Source organism: Alosa pseudoharengus, unplaced genomic scaffold, assembly GCF_046254945.1.
Source record: "Alosa pseudoharengus isolate Yale_2024_CS ecotype anadromous, Long Island Sound unplaced genomic scaffold, YU_APseudo_1.1 YU_APseudo_1.1_scf_14, whole genome shotgun sequence".
NCBI lineage: Eukaryota > Metazoa > Chordata > Actinopteri > Clupeiformes > Clupeidae > Alosa > Alosa pseudoharengus.
This window is the reverse complement of record NW_027468609.1, coordinates 18,101,939-18,115,071: the sequence shown is the minus strand read 5'-3', so window position 1 is coordinate 18,115,071 and position 13,133 is coordinate 18,101,939. Positions and strand designations below refer to the sequence as shown.

The window sequence follows — 13,133 nt, the reverse complement described above, 5'->3', positions numbered from 1 at the left end:
GTGCAACCGGAACAACTCATCATCACCTACTGACCAATTGGATTGTGTTGTTGTTGAAAAGCCAATGAGAGAAGGTAAAGCCAAGCGACACGCCTAAAGTTACCAGCAACGTCGACAGACAAACAACTCTGTTGATTGTCATCAATATTTAAAGGAATGACATTTAGGCCCACGAGTTGGTGTTGGTTAGTCTGTGAATGATCAGAAGTAGGAAACATTTCGCTACAAGTTACACATACAACCAACTGCTAAATAAGTGATAAATTAAGTAAGCATTGTAAGCTAGTCTGTAGGCCGCTGGATCGGTTTCCGAATTAGGCTACCCGACTAGGCTATTTGAATTGGGATAATTGATTGATAACTGACAATTGACTAACAGTAATGCATTAAATAACTTATCAAATGCATTCTGGATAGGCCTAATGTTCCTGGAATGATTGTAAGATAGACATCTTGGCCTGGCCACTAATAGTTTCTCGCTATCTATTTTTTTTCAATTGCTGAAATTGATATGCACTTCAGAAGTTGCTATGCCCTCATATAGGAGTTTGAAAACTAGCCTAGCCTAAATGAAGCCCCTTAGTGCTCCAGCAAGCTATAGGCAATACCACAAAGCAACTAGTTAGAGAAGCAGACAACAATGTCTGATCATGTACATGTGGATCCCATTCAACTCGTTGTATTAAAAACATCCATTTGTGAAAACCTGGACAAATTTATTGCTGGCTGGTCGTGGACAGATCATTGATGTAATAACCTCACATGTATGGCATTTTTGATGTATCAGAAGATTAAAATGTCCCACTTGAATCATCTCACCAATTTAGAAGTGGTCTCAATGAGACTCTATCTTGTGTAAAGAGTATGACTGTGGTCAGCCACTGCTGTCCCCTGACACTAATACACAGCCATCTCAAGGCTCCTCATCCAATACACTACCATTGCCCCATCTCAAGGACATCTCTGATAAGTGCAAAACCTGGAGGGGATTCAGACCTGCTACACTGTAACAAAAATAACTGTATTACTGTCTATTACTGTAGAATGGAGCTGGTCTAGTGTGAATAGGCTTTCTGTCTGTGTTTCTGAGATCATTACTTCTTAAAACACAATGTCACAGTCTCCATCACGGGCGGCTAAATATGCTTGGGCACCAAGGTCCCAAGGACTGTGAGGAGCCATGCAGGGTTTGTTAGTGCTGGCCAATGTTTCCCCCAACAACCGTCAAACAACAACTCTAAGAATCATTCCTCACTCTGTGACAAGTTATACTTGGTGTTGATTTCAAACTGAGATTTTGTACCCACAGTACAATACATATAGGAGGAACACAAGTAAAAAGGATGACAACAGTTCGATCTCCATAGAGAAATATATCTCAGATTTATTGTCCCTCATTGTCAGAACTCTTTAAATAGTCTTTTATATATATATATATATATATATATATATATATATATATATATATATATATACATATATATATATATATATATATATATATATATATATATATAAAAAACAGTATGTACACTTTCCTTTCAGTTGAACACTTGTACACCTACAGTACGTGTGCTTGCCGAAACATCCTTAACAGTTACTAGAACAAGGAAAACTCAATATTGCTGCTTGCAATACATCAACACAGTGATTCTCATACTATAACAACCAAACACTTCAAATCCACCATTAAGGAAATGGTCCATACCTAAAAACAAAAGACAAAAACAATAAATAAAACAAAAACCTGGAGAAAAGAACATGTTTTTGAATATTGCATCAGTCCTTACAATAGACAGATAAAACTTTGTCATTGTGGTTCACCCCATGTTTTTCCCAGTCAATAACAAACGGTGTGGATGTGTTTGTTTGTAATCCCTGCTTCAAACCACAGATGAGAGTCAATGGAAGACTAGAATGCTGTGGTTGAGAAGCAGGAGCATGAAGTCCAGGAACGACGATATGGTCTAGTGCCCTCCGGTTCACCATCACTGCTCTGTAGATGAAGACTCAAGATAACTGGCCTGAAAAACATTAACTGGCCAAATTCTGGGCCAGTGGAAAAAAAGGCCCCATCGCCTGCTGAGTTTTGAAACCCTTCTCTCCCCACCTCCCTGCCGTTTCAGTCTCGGGGGGGCTCTGCCTAACTCAAGCTGAAAGGGTCAAAAGGTTTTGGAAGATCTCTAAGAGCTGCTTATTACCAAATTTGGACCGGAGGTGGACCGCCGTCCAGCAGCCGAGAAGAATTTCATTAATTCAGATCAGAGTAAGAGTAACCCCCCCCCCCCCGCGAGGAGAGGGTAGGGGACCGAGGGGGGTGGGTATGCATGCACAGGTTTCCCTGGGGGAGGAGATTGGAACTATTTGAATTGTGGGGAACAAAAATAAAGTGCAAAAGCCTTTGGCCAACGTGGTCTGACTAACCATTTCCATGTGGTTACTGATTCAAACGCAGTGTTTCTGTAACTTTGGTCATGTTAACACAAGCTCAACATTTTCAGCGGAAAATGTCACTGATCCTTCCCAATGTGCTGGCCCCCAGGTTTGCTGACCAAAACAAAGTGAACTCTGAAGGGAAAGACACGACTAGCGGCATTGTGTGAGTCTATTCGGTACAACTTATTCAGAAAAACATCCAACTTTCTATATTGCTTCTCTTTTACAGAGCCCTTGGAAAGGCAACAACAATCTTCTAGAACATCTCTAGAACCAAATTCCACTAATTGACCATTTAAAATGCTACAAAGACAAATAAATAAGTCAATAGTGACATAAAATAATAATTAAAAAAAACAACATTGTATGCCTTGCAAAAGTATATTCCATTGGCTGAATTTTTTTAAACTCTTGAACAATTATGAATGGAAGAACTTTTTTTTTTTACATGGGAACGATCCCAAACAACCTGGCATGCACAACACTACTTAGCTTATTTAAACATACAATTTGAACAGAACACTTGAGATGATTTGCTACAAAAATAAAACTGAAGGACTGAGAACAAGTGTATGACGGTGCCTAAATATAATAACCATAGATTTCCTCAGGTATGTCAGTGGAGAGGACTGGCCGACTATCATGCTGAAGGGACGTTCAACATGGCCAGGCAGGCAAAGGTCTCTATGCTACATGTACTTAAAGGAAGCCTGACCTCCCTTGTGAGGGAACCTCTATTTAAATCCAGGTCCGCTGTGCCGTCGCCGCAGCTGAGAAGACCTGTGGAGCACGTAAAAAGGGTAACGGCGGGGCAGCTGAGGTGATCACGTAGAGCGCTGGGGAGATCTGGGAACGTAGCGGACAGTGGTAGTAGTCTCAGAGTTCTTTTTTTTTTTTTTTCTGTTCACAGTGAAGTTTGTGTGTCACAGCGCGCACCACCAAAGCCACAGTTGTTGACCAGTTCTGGAATGTTCTCTCCCGCACGGCCATCCGTGTTCCTCTCGGAGGGAGGCCGCAAAACACTGATGGCGTGTTTTTCTCAGAGAGTTGTCAGTCAAAAATAAATAAAATAAATAAACAAATAAGCAAACACACTCACACACACACACTTCTAGAGAGATCAGTAAAGAAGGTAGTGCTTTGTCAGAGTTCTGCTACAGGTAGATTTGGACAATGGATTAGATTGGTCTTGGTATAGTGACTGCAGAAGAGGTTGTTATCCAGTGACCCTTCCCTCAGTCTCAACTGAACACTCAAACACAAACAAACAAAAAACCCGAATGGAAATTATGTCAAACAGTTAAAGTAACAGTAAAACGTAGGATTATAAAACATACTGAAAGGATGCCCAACAAATAAAATCACTTATGTACAAATTAATTTAGGCAAAATAAATATATTGTAACTCTAAATAAATATTTTGTAGGTATACTTGAATAAATTATACTTCAAATCTGTAGCATAAAAGTTGGTATTTGAAGCCAAAGAGCAGCAACAGCTGCATGACCTTTCACCTCCTAAATCACTTCCTGGGGCATGGAACCAGGAAGTAAGGCTCATCCAGTGAGGTCAAACACACTAATGTACAGTCCATCAGAGCACCATTTCAAATGATGTCTCAGATTTCCTTATATTATATTACACATACACCCGTCACCCACTTTGGAAGGAGAAAATAATTACGGGGAAATACATACTTCATAAAGCAATGGACAATTCAATTTGGATTTTGTTTTTGTGTAGACTCTATTGAGTGGTCAAAATCCCCCACTCCTGTCAGCTAGTAGGGGTCACACATTTTAAACCCCCTCGCCTGTTTAGAGAACACACAAGACGTGTGAGTGGCCCATCAAATTGAGGTTCATCAAAGTGCATAAGAACTTAAAATATATGAATCTCTACTTCCACATGGGTGCAGTGTTTTACATGTTTTCTGCATGCCACCCACACACACACACACACACACACACACACACACACACATTTACCTGACCGTTGGGAAAATAAGAGGTATATATATATATACAGTGTGTATAGCCAACCCAGTGTGCACCATCTGGGTCAGCTGCGAGGCCATTTCTCAAGCAGGCCATTCCAGTGAAATGATCATTCCTTGGGCGTGAGGCTGGGCTCCACAGCGCCCCCTCTTGGCTGGACCTGCAGCCACACACACACAACTATATTTCTAGTCCAGCTCCAGCTGTCATCTCCGCAGGACACAGACATAGAAAAGAGTGAGGGAGGTATGAAAGAGAGACTGAAAGAGGCTGAAGAGGAATATGAGAAGAAGGGGGGGGGGGGAGGGGCGACACACTGTCCTCTTCAGAAATGGGATGCAATTCCAGTTGAAACTTCAGTAGTAGGTTGTCTCCATCTTGTGTACACTCTCTCTATGTAGTGCCCACTAACTGCATATGTGTGTCAGTCTTCAGATACGCAAGTGTCCACCAAATCTACTCAGTGTTTACAAACATCATGTCATGTACTCTAGCTCCACCTAGTGGCCAAACAAAGTTGACTGCATGCCTATAGGATGAGATGGGGGAGGATGCATGTTTCCTTATCAAAATTTGATTGTGTGTATGGGTGTGTGTGTGTGTAAGTTTATGTGTATGTGTTTGTTAGTATGTTTCTAAGACTATGTGCCACTGTAGAACATAAATACAAAGGGTATATGTGTGTGTGCGTGTGTGTATGTTGGTTATCTTTGGATCCCCCTTCCCACCCCGTGTGGCCTGTGTCAGATGGTGCTCTCGGTGTGTGTGTGTGTGAGAAGGTGGCAGAGCGGGTGAGGCAGCTGCGGAGAGTGTGTCGCATGCGTGCTGCTCGGTCCGTGGCTGTGGCGCCGTCCGGCCATGCAGTTCTGGTTGGAGTTCTGGTTGGAGTTCTGGTTCTGGGCCTGCTGACTGCTGTTCAGCAGCGTGCTCGCCTCGTCCAGGCTGTCGCCACGACGACCTATGGAACCACGGCTCCCAGCTCCGGTCCCCGTCGTCATGGTTATGACGGTGCTGGGGTTGCTGGGTTTGCTGTTGGTGGTCGTCGGGGCGGCGGCAGCGGAGCTGATGGTCTTGATGGTTGCCGTGGAGGCGGTGCTGGTCTTGATGCTAGCCGTGGAGGCGGTGCTGGTCTTGGCAGCGGTGGAGGAGGGGGAGCTGTTGAAGGTGATCTTGGAGGCAGGTGGGGTTGGGGGTGGCAGGGGTGTTTGCGGGGGGTGTGGGTAGTCCAGCGACCGCAGAGCATGGGTGCTCTCTGGGGACTGAGGGGTGCTGTCCAGCCTGGACGCCAGCAGGCCGTTCTGGTACTGGGCGCGGGTCACCTGGGACGTACAGAGTGAGAGATTGAGTGAGAAACAGTGTCGCCATGGAGACAACGCAGTCCTGGGCTTTGAGCTTGCGCTCTTGTGTGCGCGTTGACCTTACAGTTTGAGTTTCACTAATGGCAGTAAGCCAGCATGGGGTCCTGCTTTAAAGGTTGTATCAGCGATTTCAGGCCCAAAAAAGGCCCAAACATAAATGATCACATTCATCTAATCTTTCCTGACGATCCGCTAGCTGCCTGCCCCATAAGCAGGCCGTCAAAAAAACGCTTCTCTGTAGGCAGCCTCGGCTCCGAGATCTGAACACAACAATAACTGCTACCAACAAGGGTTGGCAACCCACTTAAAGGCAAAATAAAGTGTTTCATCCAATAACCGACGAGATGCGCGTTTAGGAGAGTTTTAACTGCACGGGAGGGAGGGGGAGGGAGTAGCAAGCTAGCTCTCTGTTTTGTTTGAACGTCAACAGAAGTGACGTATCCCCGCTATCGCTGATACAGCCTTTAATTCACTCACCTATCTCCCTCAACCTGCACAAAAAACACAGGTGTGTTTACACCTAGTGTGCTTATACGTATACTTGACTAGTCCAGGTGTGTGCTTACCAGTACCTGAATAAACCAGGTGTGTGTGTGTTTGCGTGTACGGGGGCTCCTACCTTGACGAGCTGCACGTCGCTGAGGATGCGGACACTGAAGTCGGGGGTGTACTGCGGGCAGGGGGCGTTGTTGAGCTGCGTGTTGCTGCCACTGACCGACATGGAATCCACTCGCTCCGTGCAGCTCAGAGACGCCGAGCGGTTCAGACCACTCAGATGGGATGGGCTGCGGAACTCTGGAACCACACACACACATGCGCACGTACACACACACACACAAACATGTAAGTGCCTCTTCACAGCTTTACTGGCCATGTGTAAAACTTGAAGCCCCCCCATGCAAAAACACACACAAAAACACACACACACAGCACTCATAATTCATAACACATAAAAACAGGTGCACAGACTTACACATACACAAGGGTACATTCACATATTTGCACACACACATAACCACACACATAAAATTGCAGTAAGCTGATGTGTACATTCATATGGTCTAATGGTGAACGGAATGGCAGATCAACCATATGCACAATGAGACAGGTGATAGGATGAGTGAGCATGGACCAGAGCAGCGAAACAGGTGACCTCCATGGCAGCTACAGTAACTTGGACACGGATCCGGCATTGATCAGGCCCCGATCTGGGGTGCGTTTCCCAAAACCATAGTTGCTAGTTTAGTTAGCATGAAGTTAGCAACTTTGTTGGTTGCAATGCAATTTCCCATTGCCAACCAACTAAGTTGCTAACAGGTAAGCAACTATGGTTCTGGGAAAAACGCACCCCTGGTCCAGACACGGCACCGATCAAGCCTCGATCTGGCCAGAGTTAGTGGCTCTCGGAGGAGAGGGGCGTGAGCATAAGGGTGTGAGTCATAATGCGGGGACAAAGCAGGAAGCACTGAAGCACTTCCAAAAAAACAAAGCTGTGTGTTCATCAGCCACTGATGATTCATCAGGCCAACATGGAGAGAGTGGGCAGTTTGACCAAAGATCACACCGGGGCGCTCTCCACACACACACACACACACACACACACACATACACGTACACACACACACACACACACACACACACACACACACACACACACACACACACACACACACACACACACACACACACACACAAACACAAACACAAACACAAACACAAACACACACACACAATCGTCAGTGTGGAAACCTGGAGTGAAATTTTGCCAGTGAGCCAATTGCGGCCTGATCGTCAGTCTGTTGCTGAACGTCAACAAACAAATGCAGCCTCGGGCAGCCGCCAGCCTTGGGCAGCCTCCTGGGCTCGTCCGCAGTGTCAAATACCCAAACATGCTGTGGCGTGTACCCATGCCAACGCCAGCCCCAGTGCCGTAAATATCTTCCACACTGTCATGCCAGGCCAAGCAGGCGAGTCAAAGAGCGCAGGGTTAGTGTTGGCAGCGAGGGCAGTCCGAGATGCTGCCCGAGCTCATCTCAACCCATGCCCGTCTGGCGTCGTCAGGCAGGGAGCCCAAAGCAGGGATCGAGTCGGCATGGAACTCCGTACACGGAGCTGGCGTTCATAACAAAACGCTGTGATCTTTGGGTTTTCACACTTTTGGGTTGATAGCTTCTGTAAAAAAACTCACAGAGGCGCAGCCATTGTGTCCAAGCATGCATGGCGTTGGGCTGAGTTGGGTTGCTAAGTAAGGACTGGTTTGGTTTCTATGAGGATGATGTACTGCTGTCTTTGCTCAGGAGGGTCCATGCTATTGTGTGTGTGTGTGGGGGGAGTGGGGGGGGGCAGTCCGTGAGAGTGCAAAAATGAACATGATTGGAGTGTTTGAAAGGTGGGGGTAAAGGGCAAGGGCGTGAGGTGGGGGTAGGGGCCTGGGGCATGAGGTGGGGTAGAGGGCAGGGTATTGGAGGTCTCTAGCATCCAGGCCACCAGAGTGGCCTCGAAATCTAACGCTGAGCCCTGGCCAGCAACCTTGTCCTTCCTTTCCCTCTGCCAGTTCTCGAGGGCCACCTTACACTCACGCACACACACACACAAAAACACACACACCTCCCTCTGCCAGTTCTCAAGTGCCACCTTACACTCACGCACACACACACAAACACACACACCTTCCTCTGCCAGTTCTCAAGTGCCAGCTTACACACACACACACATACACCTCTCCCTCTACCTGTTTTCAAGAACCACCTTACTCTAAACACACACACACATACACACACATATACACACACACACACATGAGACGTAATGCTGGCTCAACCTTAATGAATTAGTAACGCGGTGAAGATACCACATGTCAGCAGCAGCAAAAGAGTCCTGATCATGGTGCAGCAACACACACATACACACTCGTCTACACACACTCAGCCATATACAGACACACACATACACACTCGTCTACACACACTCAGCCATATACACACACACATACACACTCACCTACACACACTCAGCCATATACACACACACACACATACACACTCGTCTACACACACTCAGCCATATACATACACACATACACACTCATCTAAACACACTCAGCCATATACACAGACATACAGACTCACCTACACACACTCAGCCATATACATACACACTCACCTACACACACTCAGCCATATACACACACACATACACACTCACCTACACACACTCAGCCATACACACACACATACACACTCACCTACACACACTCAGCCATATACACACACACATACACACTCACCTACACACACTCAGCCATATACACACACACATACACACTCACCTACACACACTCAGCCATATACACACACATACACACTCACCTACACACACTCAGCCATATATACACACACACATACACATACACACTCAGCCATATACACACACATACACATACACACTCAGCCATATACACACACATACACACTCACCTACACACACTCAGCAATATGCACACACACCTACACACACTCAGCCATATACACACACATACACACTCACCTACACACACTCAGCCAAACACAAACTCAGCCATATACATACACACTCACCTATATACACACAGCTAAACACCCTCACCTACACACACTCAGCCATATACACAAACATACACACTCACCTACATATATACAGCCAAACACACTCACCTACACACACTCAGCCACACATACACTCATACACTCTCACCTACACACACACAGCCATACACACATACACAGCCATAGACATTTGACCACACACACAACCATAGACACTCGACCACACACACAACCATAGACACTCGACCACACACACAAAAGCATACATACTCACCTACAGAAACACAGCCATGCACACACATACACAGACATACACACTCAGCCATACACACAGACATACACACTCAGCCATAACACACTCGACCACACACACATGCTTCAATCCCTGCAGTGGTCTAGGAGCTGTAGCCTGTTCTGACCAGGGCTCTAGGGCGTGTGTATGGATGAATGGACTGAAGCTAGTGATTTCAGAGAGGAAGTGAAAGAATGGTGTTTGTTGTTATGGTTACTGTCATTATTGGTGGTGTTGACATGGCTACTCTACTCCCATCCCTCCCTCCCTCCTCCCATCCCAAGGGGTTAGGCGTGCGGGGTGGCACAGGTGCCCCAAGTGAGTTCCCCCCCACCCCCGGCCCCTGGACCCCCGGACAGGGCATTTACCTGGGAAGCGCGTGAACAGAGAGAAGCGCTTAAGAGAGAGGCGACGCGGCCGAGGTGCCACCCCCGAAGGAGAGAGCGGGGGGGTCACCGCTGGGGGGTCGAGGGGGGGGGGCAGGTAGATAGGCAGAGTAGGGGGGTAGAGGAAGGTAGAGTCAGACAGCTATATATATATTAAAAAATCAGTGAATCCTGTCAAACACAAAAATTGTATGTACATAGATTTTTTTAAATCACTGAATCCTGTCAAACACAAAAAAGTATGTATATTTTAAAAATCAATGAATCCTGCCAAACACTAATATTTTATGTATATATGTATATATATTATTTGTTTTAAACCACTGAATTTAAAAACTGTTACAATTTGTTTAAAAAAAAATAGACAGTGTTGTTGTTTTTTCCCCCTGGAAGCTTTCACTTCCAATGCATCTTCTGACATGTGAAAATCAACTCAACTACCCACAGTGTCATTGTGCCACAAAAGAGGTAGAATAGCTGGAAGTACAACATGGCATGTATGTTGTGTACATTAATACAGCGATGCACACAGACGTGGACAAATAGTACAGTGACAACAAAATGCTAAGCACAGAGTAACAGATGATCTTAACATCACGTGTACACCACGAGGGACCTCAGACAGAGAATACAATAACAGAACAGACTCCTAAAGAGACAGACGGGGAAAAAGACAGAGAGGAGAGAAAGGGAGAAAGAGAAACAGAGAGAGAGAAACAGAGAGAGAGAGAGAGAGAGATAGAGACACCAAGAGAGAGACAGAGAGAGAGAGATACTGCATTGTTCCAAGAGAGGCACTGCACAGTAATCCCACTAGGTGTCACTGCACTGCTCTATGCTTGCCTGACACTAATACCAGCACTATGAATGACATAACATGCCTAAAACGGACCTCACATTGAAAGCGGCATGCGCTACGCTCACCGCTAGGTTGCTCTCGGTTGCGGTGATGTCCCAAAGATTTTTGTTGTGCTTGCCGCCGTGCTCAGCGCAAAAACACCTCTGATTTACAGTGTGTCGCTGTCAAAGTTCAACGTGGTTTGCTTTGCTCTGCATGTTTTTCATGGCACAGTGGCAGACCAGTTCTTGTGTGCACAAACAATTGAAAATAATGGGTTTCATAGTGCAGCGCTGCCGTTTTTATGATTAAACATGCTGCATTTCTGACCTGGTCAATGGCCTTCGCGCAGGAGGAAACCCACTTTTAATCTACGATTACTAATGCTACTAATGCCTCTCTTTCACTGCCACATATCATCTCACTCATCATTGACATCTACATTTTGGAACTGTTTGTTGGCAAATAAAATAAATTATAATTCATAACAAATCTTGTGTTATAATTCATAACACTATGCTGGTGTGTGTGTCTGTGTGTGTGTGTATGTTTGCATATATGTGTGTGTGTATGTATGTGTGTGTATGTTTGCATATATGTGTGTGTGTGTGTGTGTGTGTGTGTGTTTGCATATGTGAGTGTATATACAGTATGTGTGTGTGTGTGTGTGTGTGTTTGCATACGTGAGTCTATATATACAGCGGGGAAAATAAGTATTGAACACGTCAACATTTTTTTCAGTAAGTATACTTCCAATGAGGCTACTTGCATGAAATTTTCACCAGACATTACTATTAACTCAGATAAGCCACCCATATAAAAAAATCCAAACATTAAAGTCCATAGGTAGAGTTATGTGTAATAAAGTGGAATGACACAGGAAAAAAGTATTGAACACGCCTGCTGAAATTTTTTGTGGAAAAGCCTTTATTCGTAATGACAGCTTCAAGGCATTTCCTGTATGACGAAACTAACCAGTTACAGTATTCTGGTGTGATTTTGGCCCATTCTTTTCAACAGATAGTCCTTTAATATTGAAGATTCCAGGGGTCCCTCTTGTGAATCCTGATCTTTAGTTAACTTCCAAAACTGTTCAATTGGATTGAAGTCAGGGCCTTGATTTCCTTTCTCTGAAACCAATTGAGAGTTTCCTTTGCTGAATGGTTTGGATCATTGTCCTGCTGGAAGGTCTAGCCATGTCTCATCCTCATCATCCTGGTGGATGGTCAAGATTCTCCCAGACCAAAATGACTCAATTCATCAGTCCTTCAACTGTATGAAGTCTGCTAGTACCATGAGATGAAAAACAGCCCATACCATGATGCCACCACCTCCAAACCTCACTGTTGGTAGGGTATTTTTAGGGTGATGCACAGTGCCATTTCTCCTCCAAATATGGTGTGTATTATGACATCCAAAAAGTTCAATTTTGCTCTCGCCTGACCAGAATACATTCTCTCAGTATTTCATAGGATTGTCCAAATGTTGTGTAGCAAACTTTCAACGAGCTTTGACATGTTTTTCTTCAGCAATAGAGTCATGCGGGATGAGCGTGCATAGAGGCCATGGCGGTGGAGTGCATTACCTATGATTTTCTCTATAACAACTGTACCAAGTCTTTCTGGAGCTTTCTCCGAGTGGTCCTTGGCTCTTGGGCTACTCTTCTGACTATCCTTCTGACTTCCTGGTCAGAAATCTTGCAAGGAGATCCTGTGCATGGCCAGTGATGATGCAGTGATGTTCCTTTCACTTGCAGATAATGGCTCTAATACTGCTTGCTGGATGCTTCGGAGGTTTTGATGTGCATCTGTAACCAGTTCCATTGATATGTTTTGCAACAATAAGGTTGCAAAGGTCTTGGGAGAGCTCTTTGCTTTTACCCATTATGAAATGTTTCTTGTTTGACACCTTGGTAACAAAAAACCTTTTTATAGCCCACCAGTATGTACTAACCCAGCTTATATCAATTTGCACAGATAGGAGGGATAATTTCTCTAACTACTTATAGATTCCAGTTTGTTCCTTGCCATTTCTTGCCTTTGAGTACTGCTTTTTCTTAGCGTGTTCAATACTTTTTCCCTGTGCCATTCCACTTTTTTAATCATAACTCTACTTTTAGACATTAATGTTTGGGGTTTTATATATGTGTGGTTTACCTAAGTTAATACTAATGTCCAGTGAAAATTTCATGCGAATAGCCTCACTGGAAGTATACTTACTGAAAAAAATATTGACGTGTTCA

General features: G+C 44.9%; 1 protein-coding gene across 1 annotated transcript in view; it reads right to left on the bottom strand.

Annotated features, from left to right (window-relative positions):
* Positions 1–3,873: 3,873 nt before the first annotated feature.
* LOC143122974 (metal transporter CNNM4) overlaps positions 3,874–13,133 on the bottom strand; it is a 27,569-nt gene continuing 18,309 nt past the window's right edge. The window contains exons 6-7 of the mRNA XM_076284022.1: positions 6,411–6,586; positions 3,874–5,752 (exon numbers count right to left, since the gene is read on the bottom strand). Coding sequence (XP_076140137.1) covers positions 5,177–5,752; positions 6,411–6,586 — 752 coding nt within the window. The 3' untranslated portion in view covers positions 3,874–5,176. The remainder of the gene's footprint in view (positions 5,753–6,410; positions 6,587–13,133) is intronic.